Source organism: Thunnus albacares, chromosome 5, assembly GCF_914725855.1.
Source record: "Thunnus albacares chromosome 5, fThuAlb1.1, whole genome shotgun sequence".
Taxonomy (NCBI): Eukaryota; Metazoa; Chordata; class Actinopteri; order Scombriformes; family Scombridae; genus Thunnus; species Thunnus albacares.
This window is the reverse complement of record NC_058110.1, coordinates 4,651,169-4,672,447: the sequence shown is the minus strand read 5'-3', so window position 1 is coordinate 4,672,447 and position 21,279 is coordinate 4,651,169. Positions and strand designations below refer to the sequence as shown.

Below are 21,279 nucleotides of genomic sequence, written 5' to 3'. Positions count from 1 at the left end.
CTTTCCCTATCATGCCGCTAAACTGGGTGTAATCTGTGATCATCCAAGCATACACTAAACTGGAATAATCTGTGGATGAATCTGTTGAAGATTTGGAGTCTTTTATCGATGCATATTACTACAAAATGCCAAGTTAACGCAACAGCAAACATGGCAGGCAGCAGCTTAGCTCAAGCGAAATTGAAGACTCTCACATATCAGTGGACCTCCATGATGTACCTGAGTCTATAACAATGATGAAAGAGCAGCTGCAGAAGTTTGATCTAATGAAAAGGTTAACAGACGATGTTGAAGAGTTAAAGCAATCGCTGGGTTTAACAATTCCCTGATTGAGGTCTTAAAGGAAGACAACGCATCGCTTAGGATCAAGGTTAACAGCCTCAAAAGTCTGACAGCAGAACAAAAAATGTTAAAATGGCAAATGACATGCTATATGCAATGCAGAAGCATGAGAGACAATATAATAGTTCACAGGCTTCCTGAACAAACCAAAGAAACTTACCAGACAACAGAGTGGCTAGTCAAGTAATTTATGAACAACAGCCTGAAGATGGAGGTGCAAGAGGTGGAAGCTATTCGCTTCTCCAGAGTTCACCGTATCGGGCAGACAAAGGCTGGAAAACAGAGCTGTCGTTGTGTTGTGGCAAAGTTCACTGACTCTAAGTTGAAGCTTGCCATCATGGTAAAGGGATCCTGTGGAGACGGAGGCTGCTTAGTCCAATCACGATAGAAGCAAGGCATTCTTTTCCTTCTCTTTCTTTTTTCCCCCGGCTCAAATGACTATAACTAACGTGGCTAGGGAGTGGCCAATTGCATCTTTCGTCGAATTTCTTTTTTTGATCGTTTGTTTGTTTGCATGTTTTTTAATATTTTGTTTTTCTGTGTTAGGTTATGTGAAGGCATGGGGGTTTGGGTGGGGATGGGGGAGGTCGGAAAGGGAGGAGACAGTGGAAGGGGAGGGAGCGATCGAGGGAATGTATGTAGTCCTCAACAATTTCAGGAACATGATGCTAAACTTACAGTATACTGCATTTATTTGCACTTGATACTGAAGAGAAGAAACATACAAATTTGTTCAACACATTTTCTGTTGCCTAATGAATAACACAAAGCTAAGAATTATATCTTGGAATGTGAATGGTGCTAACAATCAGGTCAAATGTGGTAAAATTTTAAAACATTTAAAAAGCTTTTCCCCAGATATTGTCATTTCTTACATTTTAAAAATGGAAATTTGCAACATCTAAAAAGAGAGTGGGTTGGGGAGGTAATTGGTGCTGGACAATCTTCAAAGTTAACAATATATCAAGACCCATCAGGAAGATATATTTTTATTAATGGTTCCTTAAAGTCAAACAGTATTACTTTCGTAAATATTTGATAAATGTGCCTAATGAAGATAGTCCATCATTCTTCAGTACAACTGACCATAAATTATCAGATTTTTGCAGCTCAATAATAATTTCAGGAGGGGATCTAAATCTAACATTAAACCCACAAGTTGATAAAAGTGGGAAGATATGTCAACCAAAAAAATCTATATTTTCACTGCTGAAAGTAATGCAGACTTTCAGTCTCTTGGACATTTGGAGGACAATACATCATGATGTCAGAGATTACACTCTCTACTCAGACATCAAACCTACTCACGAATCAACCTTTTCCTGATCTCCCAAGAAATTGTTAGAAATGTGACACAGAGTTTAATACATCCAATAGTTATCTCAGACCATAGTCCCATTCAGTCTGACTCTAATTTGCAATCAGCACCACTGCAAACTAAACAGTGGAAGTCAATAACTTTCTATTTGAAGATCCATAAATCAAAATCAAATAAGTGAATACATTCATACATTCATGGACATTAACAAAAACTCTCCACTCCACTGATATGTCAGGGAAGTCAGGAAAAAATGGAAAACAGCGTCGTGGCAAGACTGAAAAATGTGAATCGATTCTTGGAATTTCTGAATCGATTCTGAATCAGCAGAGATAGAATCGCGATTTTTATGTGAATCAATTTTTTTGCGCACCCCTATCGAATTATGCTAAATGTTTGCAGAATGAGTTAATGTCTCTTTATGAGAAATCATAAATGGTCTTTTAGGAGTAGAGTAGATGTTTACCTCTGTTAAGTTCAACAATATGTTTATGGAGGTTTTCCTCCAACAGTAAGAAACAGTTGAAGACTTTATCTGATGATTTTAAACTACACTGAACAGAAAAAAATGTTGACTGTTACATACGTTTTGAATGCAGGACTTTTACTTTAATAAATATGACACTTAGCATCACAAACTGAACTGGCTGACAGGACAGTAATCCTTGTTTAGCGTAATGCTTACAACATACAAATACGATAGGAAATCCCATAGAAAAATGGCAAAGCTAGCAGTTAGTGTTGCACTATTTAACTAAAAACATTTAGTAGATGTGTACAAAAATGGTCCTCATGAACCCGTGATAACTTTTAAGATGAATCAAGAGCATTACCAAACAAACAAACAAAGGAGACAAAGGAGCCTTGAATTAAGACATGACGAACCTAATTTGCAGTGCTAAGCTACAAGAAAGATAGATTTTTTTTCTATCAAGGGTGTTAATGCATACTGATGTCGATGGTTACACAACTATATGTAAGACGTTGAAAACTTACCTGCAACTTCACTCCTCAACTTAATGTCGCCCACTCGAAAGTTAGCGGTCCAAATAGGAGTGTACCACCACCTGCAGACATTTGTATGTTATTGGGTCACTCATGCAGTCGACCACCAATCAGTGAAGCTCAAGTGAAGTTACAGCCTATGTGACCAATAGGACATTAATTAATTACATTAATTTCCATTGCACGCTTTTTTTTTTCTGAGCGAGCCTTTTGTTGAGCTCGATCTCCGCACCTGCTAACTTACTCCAGTCTGTTTGGCAGAATGAGGAGTAACACTGGAGTCCGAAAAACCGAGACATATTTTTGAAAAATCATGAGATCCTAGGAGTCATAACAAAGTTTTCTTGGAGCTTTCTGTGATCCATGTTCAGGAGACTAAAATTACTTGTTTAAGATCATTTAGAGATCTCTTCTTTTATCAGTGTAAGACACAGATAAGTTATATGTGGTTGTTTCTGTTGATGTCACAATGAGAAAACTGAGATATTTTTGAGAAGAATCATGAGATCCTAGGTGTCAGCTGAGCTTTCTTTGAGCTCTTTCTCTGATCTCATGGTCTCATGTTCAGGAGACTTAAATTAGACTTATTTAAGACTTATCTCTAAATCATAAGAGATCTCTTGAACAGAGTAAGGCATAAAAAAGATTATATGTGGTTGTTTCTCCTGAGTTGAATTTGAGAAATAGGAAGTAGTCTCACCTTAGTCTTAAAAATAGCTTATTTGTGTCTAGGAGGAATGAAAGAAACAACTATGAGATCTCTTCTTGGATTTTGCTTTCCTATGGGCTTGGCCAAAATTCTTGCAGCCAGATTAGTTCAGGTAATCAGAAAACTGATACACACTGACCAAACTGGTTTCATGAAAAATCGACATTCATCTGACAACACAAGGAAAATATTCAATATCATTCATTATGCAAAAAAGTGTTTGTGTATTGTGTATCTCAGATGCTGAAAAAGCCTTTGACCAAATTGAATGGCCATTTCTGCTCAGTGCCCTGCAGAATGCAGGATGTCCAGCTTCAGGACTTTTATTCAATATAAACAGAGCACAAAAAGTAAGGAGTTTGTGTTTGGTAGATTATTTCTTTGTTGTAACAATGCTTCTTGTCAATAAATCTCAAACTGTTGGAAAGCCTGTTTATTTCCCTTTTAAATGATGCCACATTTGTAAGGAACATGCATTTGTGGAATGAGCAGCAGAGCTGAGTATGTGGGATGCTATGTTTATCATTGAAACATTAGCTGAGAAAATAAGATCTTAAAAAGTATATTAAAGGCATAAAAATTGGAAGTCAAATCTATAAAATGTCACTATATTGTGATGACATCATCCTATATCTAACAGGTAGATTCCTCATTTTGTTATATCAGACAGGTTATCACTCAACGTGGCTTACTTTCAGGGTACAATGTACATTGGGGAAAATGTGAGTTACTGCCTTTAAACAATCATTACAGTATAACTACAAAATACAAAAATTAAATGGAAACCAACAGAGTGAACATATTTAAGATTAAGTATTACAACTAATAGCTATCAAACACAAGATATAAATCTCACATAAATATTTAATAAAATAAAGTCAAATATAGATTGATGGTCAAATCTTCCCATATCTCTGTGGGGTCATATGAACATAGTAAAGATGAATATTCTTCCAACTGTCAATTACATTCTGAGGATGTTACCTGTCATTATACAGAAAACCTGGTTTGAACATTTGCATAAAATAATCTCAACCTTTATATGGCATGGAAAAAAGGCATATTGTTCATACGTAAGGATGTCTAATTCGTACAATAAAGGTGGACTACAGCTACCCAACGTTTTTGGAATTGGAAATACATAAAATAAAATATGTTATAAAACTTAAACATTGACATGAAATGTCTATATTTTATGAAAATATTTCCAAAGGAAATCATGCAAAGCCCAATCGAAGCGTCATCTAACATCTTGAAATCATGTACAAAGATCATTGGAATTAACACAACTATGTCAGTAAATCAACCACTATGGCAGAATTCAAATACAACAGTAAACAAAAAGGTCATAAAATGGAATAAATGGAAATACATCATTACGTTTTGATGACAGTAAGTGTATAAAATGTGGTGCTGCTGAAGGAACTCTGCTCCATTTGTTGTGAGACTGCAATAAAATTAAAGATCTTTGGTATAACAAAGCAAGCAATGGACTACACTAATATAGTCATTCAACTTACACCACAATCATGTATATTGGGAAATTTGCATAACTTCAGTGGAGTATCTTCAAAGAATAAAAATATCTTTCTTTCATTATGTATGGTCACAAAAAAGTAATCACGAATAACTGAATTGCTTTAAATACACCAACTCAGAAAGAATGGATCACTGAAGCATTAGAAATGATTAAAGATATAATATGTGACAATTACGTTTTAAAATGTCTAAAAACAACTAGACCTATGTTATGTTTTGTTGAGTTGTGTACTTACATTATCTCAAATGTTTGCAACAATTTTCAAACCCAGAGAAATCTGTAATTTCAATGAAGGTAGTGGTCTGTTTCATTTGGTTGCCTGTCAATGGCGTCATACCCCTCTACCAAAGAGTATATGCACACAAGATGCATGAGTTGGCGTTGTGTTTGTCCATTACAATTGTGTCTACCAAAGAGTGTACACCTACAAGATCAGACATCGGTGTTGTGGCTGTTCGCCATAATGGCATCTACCAAAGATTATACACCAACAAGATAATACATTGGCCTTGTGGCTGTTTGCCACAGTGGCATCTACCAAAGAGTATATGCATAGAAGATAATACGTCAGCATTGTGGTTGTTCGACAGAAATTGTTATAAACTGACTGGTGGTTTTTAACTCTATCTTTTAACCAGATGACGGATTTTAGTCATCGGATGTCTGGATCTTAAGTTATCAGAGAAACAAATTGAGCGAAGGTTAGCAGCAGCTTGGCTGGCAGCCCTTCCCAGAAGTCCGGTGCTCACCAAACATCGTTGGAGAAACATTGATTTTTTTACATGAAACAGCTTTATTCAATATTTTTATGGTTTGAATCCCAGTGTACATTTGTTTTTGGAGAGGAGGAGACCTCTGTGGATAATTCGGCTCCCAGTAGAAACCTGCTGAATGTCTGGATCTTAAATTATCAGAGAAACAAGCTGATCAAACATTAGCAGCAGCTTAGCTAACAGCCTGGTGCCAGCTGAACAGCATCAGAGAAACACTGATTTTTATTCAGCGTTTTTACCTGTTTTAGTCACCAGGTCCGTTTTTTTTGGAGAGGAGGAGACCTCTGTTGATAATTTGGCTCCCGGTAAAAACATCCTGAACAATGAACACTGGAGTAATCCGAGGAAGCTGGTTGTTTAACAATGAAGACAACAACTCCCATGATCCCATGCTACTTCACACCGTCAACACACTCCATCTTTTGTTATTGTTTTGATTCAGGACCCCTAGCAGCTGAAATTACATATTAAGGCATTTTAAGTTGGAAAAGGTAGCTTTCCGACTGCAAAACAATGAGACAGATTACGCTGGAATATGGTTGCCAGTGGAAAAGTACTTAATGTCAATTTTAAAAACAAACACAGAAAAAAAAACAAGACTACCATGTTTATTCTATTTTATTCACTTTATCTTATTTTATTTTGTTTTTGTTTTTTTGTTGGTTTTTTTTTTTTGTTTTTTTTAATCTAGGCTAATGAATGTTGTTTTCTTTTTCTCTTAGTGCTGTTCTACAGTATCAACACTGCATGTTATTTGTGCTGTGAGACAAAAGTATAGTAATATAGTTTATGACTGATATTGTTTGAGGGGTGCATTGGTATAGGGTTGTATTAGATTTGTAAGTTGATTTGGAGGGATTTAGAAATGATAGGACTTGTATGTTGATTTATTGTCAGAAATGTATATCTTTTGTCTTTTTGTTTGTATTTTGTGAGTCAATAACATATTTAAAAACAAAAACAAAAGAAAAAAGGTTGTAACCCCACCCGGTCTTGTAATATTGGTATGTAAGCCTGAAAATTGAAACTGACAAAACCATATAGGCCTACTCACACACACGCACGCACACACACATACGCACACACACACAGACACACATAGACACACACACACACACACACTCATTCCAGCCATTTTCTCCAGAGCTGACAAATGCAGATCTCCTTATGGCATTTAGAGGCTTTGTGGTCCTCAATAGCTGCCAATTTTAAATTTTTGGTGCCCACAATAAAGCTATTTGTTTGTAATCGATTGGCCACTGATCAAAACCGTCGGTGACTGGCTTCGACTGGCTATCTGAGTTTTTGCTGGTCAGATTTACACACTTGTGCCACACATGGCTGCACGATGGTTCACAGTAAGGTCACAGTCACACACAAACTAAAACTAAATGCTATGAACTGCAACAGAGACTCAACTGGTATTGTTACAGCATGTCGGCCACTGTGGCCGGTAGGTTTAGCAATTTCACCAGCCACATAACAAATTCCCATGCATTTGGCTGGTGGCCAGGGCTAATTTCCATCCCTGGTATATGTGCATAGTGTTGTGTTCAGGGTCATCCAGGTTCTTAAGGTGGTGCTGGTATGGAAACAAAACAAAACAAGACAAGACTGTTGTGTTTCAATTTGTGGTTGTTCTTATGAGTAAACTAGGAGAAGGTCTGTTTTTATTTCCAATTACCTTTAATGGATATTCCAGGTGAGTGTTTTTGCTAGAAGGCAGAGAGTGTAGGCAGCTAACGCAGTTAGAAAAGCAATAGTCCTCTTCGTTTGTGAGCTGCAGCTTATACACCCCTTCACAGTCAAATCATTTTTCTTGTTGCAAGCTCTCTGGGTTTACACCAACATAATAAAATCTGAGCAGGGCATATTATGTCTTATCTGCTGCTGTGTAGATAACATATTATAATGCACTTTATACTTGGGGGCCCAGTGACCAGCATTTAAAGGATAAGGCTGGTGATTTTCTATATTTCTTTTATTGTCAACAAATCTCATGTGCAGAGTCAAACCAACAATGAATTGACTTACAAGTCTTGTGTGTGTATCCAAAGTCTGATATATTGTATTCCTCTGTCAATGTGCCACACTGACATGTTCCTTCATTATGAAGGGTCTAATGGGGACTAATAACAGCGTTCACGTTTTCAGTCACCAGAGACTACTTCTGTGTAAGGCAGTTGCCACTGAACCTCTTGACTTTGTACTGAAGGTCTCTGAGAAATTTACACTGCACAATGTAGTACAAAGAGAAGAGGATTTGTGGGTTTGCTTGAAGTATGAAGTAAATCCACAACTATTTTATGTCAAGGTAAACTTTGGTGAACATTGACACTTGATTTTGTGTTGCATTAAACTTTGGTAAATTTTGACATATAAGGGAATGGAGATCCAGAGAGTTCAAAACAGAGAAAGCTATCATAACATATTCGTGATTCACCATCTCCATTTTTATTTAACCCTCTGTGTCAAAGTATAAACTGCCCGAAAGAGAGGTTTATAGACAGTTTTGAGACAAGAGTTGCTGGCACAAATGCATGTTACCAGGAGGTGCAGTTTTCTCTTTTCGTAGAGGCAAACTGTCTGCCCCCACCTCAGGCCTCTTCACCAAGCTAACACAGAGAGACAAAACTGATATCAACCCTCCATCAAACACCCAGTAGGACAACAAACAATTAACTCTCAAAACAGCCAGGATTAGTAACTGTAATGTAATTACTGAATTTCAATTTTTGAGACTACTTGTTTCTGTGTTACTGAAAAAAGTAATCATTATTGTATTGCATAGTGCCTTTCTGAACAGCACTGGTGATTGACTAGCACCGGCATGTTTCCAGCTACAATAGTTCCTAAACTAGCCCTGCGAGTAGTCCCTACGTCACCAAGCTTCTAGTAACACTTCAAAACTTGATGTAAAATGAAATTTGAAATTTGATATAATAGGATGTCATATCCAAATGTATACATTAAAAATACTATGCAAAGCATCTAAAGTTAAATCAGAAACTGTTAAAAACCCACCATAGTTTATTGTGGCCCTTCTAATCAAACACCAGCATGGTAGGTTTCTTTTATACAAATGAAATCAGGACAGCATGTAAACAATGCAAATGACCTTAAGACATCACAGAAGAACAAATGCACATGGCTGAGGTTGCTAGGTGACAGTTTAATGATGGCATACAGTGTTAGATAACAAAAGATCCCTACAACTGCAAGCTGTATGTTTGAGCCAGATGAGACTTAACAGCCTGAAGAGTCTGGAGGAGCTGATGGAAATACAGCATACTGCCTCGCCTTGTTTAACACATGTAATGAATGGTCGGTTTGTTTATTAAAGTGATAGTAAACAAATATATTTGAGAAGTCTTCAAATAATAATGCACAAAACTAATTCAACACAGCAACCCACTGAAGTGCAAGGTCTGTATTTTGTGGTGAATGCATGTTTGAGGCAGAGACAGAGATGAAAACAAGCTGGCTACAACATTGTATAAAAGCAAAATATGTACAGTATTCTAGGTGTCTGGCTCATTTAATTGTAACAAAATACTGACAAAAGAAGTGTACCCTGTTTACCATGTATCAAATCCAATGTTGTATTAAGAGTAATATCCTTTTTTGTTGTCACTAGAGGCTTGGAATTTGTTTAGGTAATAATTCACTGCATACACACCAGGCATCTTGTTGGGCATCCAGTTGAACAAAACGTTCCTCTTGTTTCACTGTTCAACAACACAGTCCCATTGACAGGTTGACATTTTCTCAAATCTAACTAATTAATGAAGCTGTCAATCAAATATTAAAGGGTATGTCCTGCTATCACCTTTTGATGTGGGTTGTAACCCTCTGCACCACTAGTGAGGCCAAACAAACTTACTTGGAGATTCAAAACTACTCAAATATCTTTGTAAGACATACAGGACAGTCAGTGGTCTGTGCAAATGGAAATGTTGCAAAAAACTGAGCTTCCTAACATATTTACTATGAAAGTGGGGAAGCAAGACTACACTAAACACAACCTGAGGGCATACAGGAGCCTGGACACCTATATAATATTTAACACCAAGAACTAGGTGATAGGTCTTGAGTCCAAAGGCTGTGTGGTCGTCTCCAAGCACACCTGCTATTTTGGTTTATAGGTGCAGCGGTGCAAAGTGCCACAGGGTTGAGTGAAGTTGATTATAGATGGGTGGGTGTGGTGATTAATAAATACACTCTCAGCTAGTCACATCACTGCTCTGATAGCTCTGAGACAGCTGAGCCAATCACAGTGAAGCATTATGACGATAGCAAATGGAAAGACATTTCAGTTATTTCAGGAAATCGTATTGTTGTCTGGATGGTGCACAGCAGCAGATGGCAGATAGTGTGTTTTTTGAAACAGTAAATGAGTACAGTGATGATAGGCATAAATCATAAAAATGTTGGTGAAGCTGTTTAGGCCTATAATGAATGAATTCAACATTATTTTTACTGTATCTCACATCTCAAATGTTCACATCATATCATACTTGATATGACAGTGTTTTCACCATAATACATTTAAAGAATAACACATGAAATGCCACTTTTTGCTTAAAAAAAAAAAAGAGGTAATCATGCATTGGATTTATGAGCCCAGTTAATCCAGTGTCTCACAAAAAAGGACAGAATACTAAATTATGACCAGTCTGCTGTATGTAGAGGTGTGTGTAGTTATACTGTAGCAGCCTTGTGTCCTTCACATGTAATTTAATGATGGTAAACACAGTGAACATAATGGTACTGCTCTCTGGCGCAGCACTTCATAAATGAGAGGCTGCAGATTTGCACTAAACTAAATACCAAAACACCACACAGACAGCCAATTCCAATTTCAAATTCAGAAATATACCGAACTCTGTGTGCTGCTTGAGCTGGTTGTTGCACCACTACTAAAATAGGGCCTCTGGTCTTAAAGCAAGATCTGTCAGTGAAACCAAAATCACAAGGACTTCAGTCTAACAGAGAACTGTGAAAGGCAATCGAGACAGTCACTGAGCAGTCCAAAGGCAGTCTAAGGTATAATTTGATCTAAAAATGTAACAGCTGACACAAAAAAACTACCTGTCTAAATTTTGCCACAAGGATTCCAACTGTCTCACTGAATTGCAGCGATCCATTTGCTTTTCTTTTATTTAAGTCTTCTGCTTTCTGTAAAAACTTCAGTCTACATTCTTTTTTAAATCTTTGTTGTACAGTGGATTACACAAATCACATTTTGTGTGTGTATAAACGTTTTTTGTTTCTTCTTGTTTTCAAGAAGAGAGTTTGTGTCTGCCATTCAGAGGGGAGTGACTGTGGTGACCTCCACATATAGAGATGTCATATGCACATACTGTATTCACAACTGTTCTGAAGAGTTGGAACTAGGACATGAAGATTACAAAAATAAAGTAAAGGAGCACACAGGACGTACTTAACAGTTCTTTACAATGGTAGGAGTGGCAAGGTCACCAGCTCTTAAGATGATGGGCCGCAATTGGTGGAGGTGGAGTGGGGGGCCATGGATGTATAAAGAGAACTGCATACAGCATCGGAGGCGGGGCCCCGTTCATTCCTATGAAAATTGCTCAGTGGGCATGAAGCAAAAAAAAATCAACTTCCCGGTATGAAAGTACCCGGATCTTCCGCATTGTGCGGCACATAGAGCATGCACACTAGTGACTTTCGCTGGCTGAGTTGGCTACTTCTGGTTTAGCCCTCCGGCTAACTTGAATGGGGATAAAACAATTCAATCATGCGGCTCTTCGAGGCTTTTGAAATGTGATCAGACCGAACGTATGTAATTCTGATAGTGAGACAAGTCATTTCGTGGGGGTTGTGACGCTCAGAAAAAATTATCGGCTGATTTACAGACGTCTCTTTCACAATATAAGTCTATGAGAAAAAGTCTTTTTGGGCCAGTGTGCATCACGTGACATTGTAATTACACGGTTTGGTCGCCATTTCAAATTGGCTTCAAAGCCTGGCGCTCTTCCTGTATCCAGTGCTCTGTATACATCCATCTGGGGGACAGAGGAGGATGGGTGCCTGCTAACCTCCGCAGGGCGAGATCTCTTACATTGGACTCAATGTATTTCTTGTTTTTTCATGCTAATCTGTGATTGGCCATGACACGTAAAATGACGCTCCAAGGGAGGCTGTCCTCTCTTACCAATCAACAACCAGAATGCAATATTGACATCAAGTTGGTCCAATGATAGTTTCCAGAATTCATCTTCAATTCTCTCCACTGTAAGGCAGACTAGCAGCAGTAGATAGCTCCTTGTGTTAGCCAACGCAACAGTTAGCTTGTTGTAACAGCCTGAAGGACTCTTTATACATCCATGGAAGGACTGTTAAGGACTGTTGTTAAGCTAGCGGGAGAAATTATCTGGTCTGTGCAGTGCAGCAGCTGCAGGACGCTTCCGTGGAGACTGGGGAGAGAAGCAACCAGAGAAACAACCAGGAGAGTTAGCTTGTTTGTCATTGTTGCTAATGATATCAGATTGGTTAACCAGTAGCCACAAAGTTCTGTTAACTAACAAACAAGATGACCAACAGCTACAAATGGACGTTATGACATGAATACTTCATCTCCATGAAAGAAAGAAGAAGACGTCAGATAACTTGACTCAGATACAGCTTCTCTCTCTGTGTCTCTTTGGTCGCTAATTTCATCTCTGATGGTTAAATGTCTCTGTGTGGCTTTTTTGTGCTTTTTATCTCCTTAACAAGAATGCAGCAGAGATCATATAATGTGTTGTGGGTAACGTGACTTTGCTTGTTGAAGTTACAGTGAGCTGTCTGGACTCACTCATTCATTCGTTTTTAATTGAGTGGTTGTTCAGTCACCTGTTAATGTTGTATGGTTAGTGTGCAGGAGGTCTGGCTGCTTGCTTCTGACAGTTTCTTTAGTTTGTTTTAAGCTGAGCCGTATATTGAGTAATAAGCTTAAAGTAGCTAGAATAACAAGTGTTAACTAGTGGTGTAACTGATTGTAGTTGATCCGTGATCCGTACGTATCGCCCCCCACGGTTCGGCAGGCATATGAACCATGGATTAATTGCAAAATTTAATGTCTCATTTAAGACAAAGTAAACAAACTGCTGTAAGTACAAGTCATGGACAGACAGCGCGTTGCTAACAGGGATTTTGAAGAGCAACAATCAAACCAGCATCTAACGGGTCCGATGTGACATTTGAGTCATGTTTACCTGCTGTTTAATGTGCTGCAACTGAGCAGCTAATTAGCTATCTAGCTGCTAACTGATGTTAGCGGTGAATGTTTGTTATCATCAAGTTTTGATGATGTGGACAGAGGCTGTTTCATTCACTGTTTAAAAGAGGAAGGTTTCATGCCTCATATTGCAATAACTGAGCATTGAATATTTTATATATTTTATTTTATTTTATTTAAACATCGGACATCTTAAATGTTGTTTTCATTTAAGACCATGGGCAAAAGTTCCTTGCTGTTTCTGGCTGTCAGTGTGTTATAGAATAAATGGAAAACAAAGTTTTATTTGTCTCCCCCCTTTTTTTTTCGCTGATCCTAATAATGATCTGATCTGTGACTCAAATCCGTGATACAATCCGAACCGTGAGTTTTGTGTTCATGTTAAGTGTTAACATGAACACAAAACTCACGGTTCAGCTTTGTAGACTAGGCCTATATTTTGTATATCATACATATAGATAAGGGTGTGTAAGTCATGTATTTGATACATGCATTCATACTTTCTGATGTGAGCCTACACTTTTAGATCTGTGAATGTTTTTAGTGTTCAATCTTTCTAGTATTCAGCACTGATCTGTAACTGTAGCAGATTTAAGGTTTGTGGTACTTTCTATATTTCTGTATACTAAGAAAATACATTGGAAACACATGTAAATCATGTCATATCTTGTTTTTGATGAGAACAGTACTATAAATTTGAATTTCACTTTGTTGGTAAAATGACACATTTGAACCACTCCATGGCTAAAATGAGCACTTCTTTGTTTAGAGACATTATGTATATGCTAAATGTCTTTAAAGAAGCAGCTTTTTCACCACTCTGGGGTTTTTATTTTTGAAAGCAAATTGTTTTATTGGCATATGAAATTGCCCCCCACCCCTCAGATTTCATCAGGTGGGGGACAATGATATAGTTTGATGCAGTTTGTTGTAAGATTCCATGTTAGTTTTCCTCCTGTCCTCCCCAATTTTTTGAGTCACCAGCCGCCACTGATATACTGTATATCAATACAAAGCTCTTTTTGGTAGATTTCTATCAATAACTTGTAGTCTATATAGAATTCTTGAATGTCGTAAATACAACCAAAATGTGATCAAATATTGAATGTCAGCTTTTCATTACATTCACCTGATAGTCTGTCTGTCTGCAAAGAGAAATTATGACTCAAACCTTGCAAATAAAAGGAGAACAGAAAAACAGATGTTAGTGTGAACATGGCTCGTTAGTGGTTTTCTCACAATTTTGGACATAGTAATTAAAACTAATTATATTCACAGTTGGAAAAAAAGTAGTAATTTGCCAGATCAGGTATGATAGTTTTTAAAACTAAATTGGCTGGTGTTTGTATAATAACATAATAATAAAACATAATACATAATAATAATTATGTATTACATTGCTCTTTTTTCTCTCACTGCCTTACTCTTTCTCCATCTCTCTCTCCTAAACATGGACATACTGTGAGTGACACTGAGGGTGTGGCTGATAAATTATGTATTAGAATCACCACCACTCTACCCCACTCACCAAAACCATACACATGTGCAAGAGCACAGAGCTTTGGTTTCAAAAGCTGCAGGGATTTCTTTTTTTTTACCCCCAAAAACATGCTGAGGAGGTGGCAGTAACTGTTTTCAGTATGGCCAACAGCTTCCAACAATTTGGAAGCCTGGGTACACTTGAAAACGTGTTATCTGACCAGATCTGAAGACAAAAGTGTTTTAGCTGTTCCAAAAGTACTTGAAGGTGAGGCAAAAAGCCTATGGTCATCGAGAAGGAAAACATGCAGTAAATAAAAGCTTGAACAGTGATAACAGCGAACACTTCAAAGCATTCATAGTGTCATTTGTACACTATGAATGCAAAAATTGTGGCAAGCAGCCCCCCAGTTAAAATGGAGAAGCAGCACATCGAAGGCGCAAGTCAAACCTTTAGTGGATTCACACCATAGTTGTTGAATTAAACCAAGATGAACCCAGAATCTGAAAGTGAATTCATTTAAACTGCAGATTGTATTATCAGTTAGTGAAAGTGTTATCTTTAGCTTTCGCCACACTGGCAACACACATACAAAGATTTTAAGCTCTGTGAATTGATGTTTCTTACAGAAATTCCAAGTGGAAGTGCTTCAACTAGTCATGTAACAGTGTCTATGGAGAAAATGAATGTGACTTTTACTTCTGGAATGGGCTCAAATTAGAGTATCAACATTTTTATTAACTTGTCTCTTCGCTCATCCGGATTTTGGCTACTGACAGTTTACAGACATTTCACTGAAAAAATCCTAAACAAACTTAAACTTTTGAGGTTGAATGGACAAAAAGGATTTTGATGAGTGAGGGGGAACATGTTTCTCCATCTGCAATGGAAGTTATGCCTGTGCATGTGGCACTTTTATTATTTTATTCTTAAAATTGATTTAAAATATCAATGTGGTGCCATTACTGTATGTTTAAGATATGACTTAATTAAGGCAGCTAAACCCCCTTTTCAATGTTATAGAAAAATGGCTTGACTAAATAATAAAAAATCTAGCATTCTCTGTTGGAGGAGATGGAATGCCCTAGCACTGCATTGCCGTTAAATATTGGCATTGGACTGCAGAATGATCAATTCAGGTCTAGACCATACTCTTTAATTTACAGAGAGAGACCCAACAATTCCCCCATGAGCAAGCACTTGGCGACAGCGGTAAGGAAAAACTCCCCTTTAACGGGAAGAAACCTCAAGCAGAACCCAGCTCTAGGTAGGCGGCCATCTGCCCCGACAGGTTGGGTTGAGAGAGACAGAGAAGAGGGTGGATACATGACAATAGATACATGACTAGCAGCAACAAACAGCAACCACAGCAGGAACAGCTGGTGAAGTTCAGAGGAAGGACATCAACATGTCAGCATGGTCTCTTGCGGATGAGAAAGCACAAAGAACTATAAATGTATAAATGTAAGTCTTGGGAGAATGAGCTGGATCCCTCCAAAGCAGTCTGTAAATTATGGAAAACCAAAGTGAGCCAAAGCCCAGACTTAAGGGGCAGTACAATAGTACTGCAAATTCACATGCACCTCATGCATTAAGAGAATGACTGGCCTACTGATGCTTTCTCTGGAAGCACACACCCTTACAGGACACTGTTAATTTATTTGGCATGGACCAAAGTTATTGAAATTCATCTTCTTGTCACCAAGGATATCTGTACCAAAAATTATAAAGATATTTTAGTACGATCAAAAATGTCAACCTCGTGGTTGTGCTACAGGAAAAGTCAGGGGATCACCAGAGGGCTTCATCCTCTGGGGACCATGATTGCTTGTACAAAACTTCAGGAGCAAATTAGTGGACAGACTGACCATCTATTAGATGCCATTACATTCATAGTTCCCAGATGATGTATCCTAAACAGCCTTTACTGTAGTTTGTGTTTAGAGCTTATTGTGTTGCCAAATATTTCCAGTGGAAAATAGCTAATGCCTGCTCATTAAGTCATTAGATTGAATATCAGTGACATTACCTAACTTAAAACGAGATTTTAAAAAATGAAAAATAAAGTAAATTAAGTCAAACAAAACTTAACTGACTCTAACTAATTATATCATTAGCAATTATTATTTTTTAAGCTCCTTGTGACTGTTCAGCTCACTGAATACAGTCAGTCCAAAGAGCCACAGCCACATGCCAGCACATTCACTGAGTAATATTGGCAACTCCCTTCAAGGGAGAGGAGTTGCCCACAAAGTCACTAGATTGGTCCTTTGGCGCTTTTTTGAGAAAAGTAGCTAAAGGGGTTTTAAAAGTCACCAAATCTAGTGAGAAAGCTGCTATGAAGGCAACATTGGTGCTAGTTAGCAAATGTTAGCATGATGTTAAAACACTAAACTAACATGGTTGTACCTGTTAAACATTGGCATGTTAACACTGTCATTGTGAGCTCATGTTAGCATTTAGCTCAAAGCTCAGATGTGCATAAGTACAGCCTCACAAAGCCACTAACTCTTAGGACCCTATTTTTGTGAACCCAGTGGCAGATCATTGTCAAGTGCATCCCTCCACAGCACACAGAGCTTTCCCCATCATGATGCACTGACAGTTTGGTAATCCTGTGGAGAGTTTTCCTCAGAGGAAACTTGTTGCCTGGGATGTGAAGAGTTTCAAATATGAATACAGCAGCTCAAATATGCTGCCAAGATTATATGATGTCTTTTTTACTTTTTTTTCACTTTTATGAACACGTGTGAACATGTCTACCTGCATTGTGTTTAAAAATGTGGTGATTTGCATTAGAAACCACGCAGAATAATTAATCATAACCAACAAGTTTGGTATGCATATAGCACAAAGGTTTCTGTATTTATTTTGCAACAGTCTGGTGATGGTAACACAAAATATAACCAGCAGATCTGGCATGCGTAATCATAATAATCATTATTATAGCAAATCACAACATTTAGGCATTTTACATATAAAACATTTGAATTTTTGAAGGAACATCAACCTTGTCTTGTTAATTTCTATATTGTGAATATCTAAGACAAAGATTTTTGCACCTCTTGCCTGTTTTTGATAAGCTTGTATGCAGGTATTTCATTGTTTGTTCCTCCTTTGTGTTATGTCCCTGAACCTCACCAAACTAGATGGGACAATGAATTTAAAAAACACAACCAAAACAACAAAACTACATACACATCCCTGCACAAACCTTTAGCAAATCTCAGTGTGTTCATATAAACATTAATATTACCAGCAAGTGCCATGATGCTGAGCTCTTATGCCCCAACAACTCTGTGTCCACAAACATAGCAGGGTGTTTTTTTAACTCAAGTGCCCAATGAAAAAACAGCATCTCATTTAAGTAAAAATATTGTGGTATTCTTATCAGAGTTCTCACCACCCACTTTCACTCACTTCCTAAAGAAAATACAAGTGCAACAGCAGTTAGTCGTAAATCTCCAGTGACAAGGAGGTAAATTAGAAAATAGGTTATAGGTTATATATTGTACACAGTTGAAGCTATGCCAGCAGTCAGTGAAGGGAACATTAAGTTCTGTAGTTTTGGAAGGCCTGGTGTAAAACTACACATTAGTTTTAATGTTTTGCAAACTGACGCCTAGATTTTAAGCCCTGTATGCATGAGTCACTCCAAAGTTTGCCAGACTTTTAATTTCACTTATTTATTTTTGTGTGTCACCCTTTTCCCCTTCAATCATTCTAATTATCCACATTAGCTCTGCCAGTTTTTTGGCTGCTTTTCACAAATCCCCCCCCCTCCAAAAGCTGAGGTTTTGTCTCACTCTGCAGCCAGGGTTTGCCTTACTGCTTTTCTTCTGCTCTCCTTTTCAACTTTAATCAGTCATCAATGTCTAGGAGGCAGGGGACCCTCAGAAGTCAGCCAGCCTGTTCATTAAAGCCATTAACATTTTTCATCCATGATTATCCCTTGGAAAAACAACAGCACTGCGTCCGTTTGTGTCTGTGTGAGTGTGTAGTAGGTGGAGAGAAAATGCTGTAGGGAAGAAGAGATGTAAAGCTGTTACGGTTACATTGATTAAGCAAATATCTGTACAAATGAGCACTACACACATCCCTGCACGGTTCCTCTTTTCACCAACCTCTCTCATTGTTCGCATACTTGCTCCACAGTCACACAGTAGGTCTAATAAGAAGTCTGCTGTCATAAATGATGTCTAGCAGCACCTCCTCTCTCTTTCAACTTTTAGCCTTTCCGCTCTCGTTCCATTCTTCTTGCTCATTAATCCTCACCACTCACTTTATTCTCGCTCTTTTATGTTCTATCAACAGCAAGGCAACACAGTGTGAAGAAAATGATTCACACAAATCCATCATTCCTTTGCCAGGGAAAACAAAGACAGAGCTGAAAACTATTGCTTCACATGTCTGCTAAATTAATTAATGAAAGGAGAACTGCATTACACTGGTTGTAAAAAAAGGTTTTGAAAAGCAAAAAAAGTGCTGTACTCAATTTCTTACGCAGCACCCCTAATTTTCTTTCAGGTATGTGCCTGTGATTCGTCCTACTGTCACTCAGTTCACCTGCACCTTGCTGCCCCTCATTTCCTCTCTCCCTACATGTTTTCTTTCACCACTATTTTTACACCCTGTCCATTATCCCTCTCTCACTACAGTAGGTGTCTGCTTTCACGTTTCTTTTTCTATTCTTATTTTGATTTTTTTTAGATTTTTTATAAACTTTTACCCGGTAAATAATCTTGTGACATCTCAAAGTTATCTCATGACCCAGGTTTATGACCACTGATCTAGGTCAAACATTCTAGAAAAACATTCTTAGGATGTGATATGTTTTACCTGACCTTCAGCCGTGTGTTAGCTCCACAATCTAACCAGTGTTTACCAGACTACTGCCTTTTCTCCCTGAACAGGTAAACGCATTTCTGTCCTTCGTGGTACCCATGGTGGCCATATCGGCACTGAACGGGGTCATAGCCAATCAACTGCTGCGAATGTTCCGTGAGGCAGAGCAAGACAACCGTGTCTGCATCATTGGCGGCAATCCCACCATGCTGAATGTCACTGTGGAGCCCAACCGTGCTCAGTCCCTTCGCCATGGAGTTCTTGTTCTTCGTAAGTGAACACTCCCTACTCCCACAACATAGACACACATACATAAACACAGCATGTTATAGCCCATGTCATCCTCTTTGTAGATGGAGAGGACTGTTTAATTGACCAGTTTGTCAGATTGTCTAGAATATGTTGTGCCTTCATTCAAAACATGAAATTCTGAGCTTTGGAACTGGCGGCATCTTGACACCCCTCAAGACTTATTTCCTAGCCCCATGACAATTTGCATGAATTGTGGGCTCATCTTCCAGTTATTGAAAAAGAAAGACACTTATTTAATACCACTAATTTTCACAGATGCTGGTTCAGTAAAAAGAATAACTGAAATTCATGTCCATAATTAATACAAGGTGTCATGGGGCTAGAAGTAAACTTGATAAAATGTCATATGATAGTGAAAAATTAAGGAATCAAATAAGGGTCAGTAATATTTTGTGGCTGTAGAAATATTTTGTGTATGTGTAATTAAAATTTGTGCAACAATATTTTCAACAGTGAAACAGGTTTCACAAGGTCTGAGAGGTGGACACACAAATTTCCAACCTTTGTGTGCGACAATGAAGTTACATGAGAGATGGACATACAAATTTGCTATCTGTGTATGCAACACTGAAGTTACAACTACAAACTGCAAGTTAAGAGTATGAATTTTGACCCTGTTTTAACAGCTGAATGCGACTGGTCAAACGTAGAGTCAATCTGTCCAATCAGAAGGCAGATGGTTCAGTTGCATTCATCCCCCTGCAGGTTTTGAAAGATGGATGAGTGCGGTCTCGCAAGTGGGTTTAATTGTACTTGAGGATACTGTGGATATTAATGGTAAATATTTAATGTGTTCAGTATTTAGCTTGCCGTTAGTTCACTGTTATTGTAAGGCAATGCAGTTGTCCAAAAGCATATTTTCAAGTTCGGGAAGGCTGCTTTATGTACCCAGAATAGAACAGTAATGTAGCTTTAGGATGTTAGCAAATTTCTGCTGGCATTTCCAAAGTAGTAGCATGAACGCTGGAAAGGAACTTTTCAGGCTGGAGGAAAACCAAGAATGATACATGTACCGTAATGACATATAGTTAGACATGAACACTAGCTCAATTCTTTGTGTTTACAATTTTGTGGATTTAGGACAGTCTAGCTCCTTTAGGAGGACTGTTTAGGAGCTAGAGCTAAATTTGAAGACAGTATCAGATTCATATTGACTTACTTACTAAGATAAAGCTAGCATTAGCTATTATATATATATTAGCTTAGGTAAAATTGATGGTAACAGTAAGCCAGTAAATTTGCAGGAAGTTGATTATATTTTCTGTGCTGTGATAGGTTTGCATTTTAATCTTATTCTGTTTCTTGGCATAGGTTTCTTGGATGATCTGTTGGAAGTATGAGCAGTGGACAGGAAAATAGGGGCTGTGGAAAATGGTGCACAGGATGTTGGCCAGAAATGCAGGGATATACAGACAGCTGTGGAGAGGAAGTGCTACAACCAATGACTAGAGACAATTTCAACATTGCTGTATATGGAGGCACATATATTGCGGGGGGGAGTGTTGCACAGAGGATCAAGTATTACACCTAGGTAATAGCTGACCTGCCAGACACAGCAGAGGATAACAGACAGTATTTGCATGCCAGTGTGGAACTCTTGGTCCAGGTCACACACTTGTCATCCCAAATTGCTGTTTTTGGAGAATCTGATATCCAGTGTGTCACAGAAAGCACAGTTTCATCTGAATGAGGATGTAGCTTCCATTTCA

General features: G+C 38.0%; 1 protein-coding gene across 1 annotated transcript in view; it reads left to right on the top strand.

The window, feature by feature from the left end:
* ntsr1 (neurotensin receptor 1 (high affinity)) overlaps positions 1-21,279 on the top strand; it is an 89,151-nt gene that overhangs the window by 37,961 nt on the left and 29,911 nt on the right. Inside the window, exon 2 of the mRNA XM_044352055.1 lies at positions 19,327-19,528. Coding sequence (XP_044207990.1) covers positions 19,327-19,528 — 202 coding nt within the window. The remainder of the gene's footprint in view (positions 1-19,326; positions 19,529-21,279) is intronic.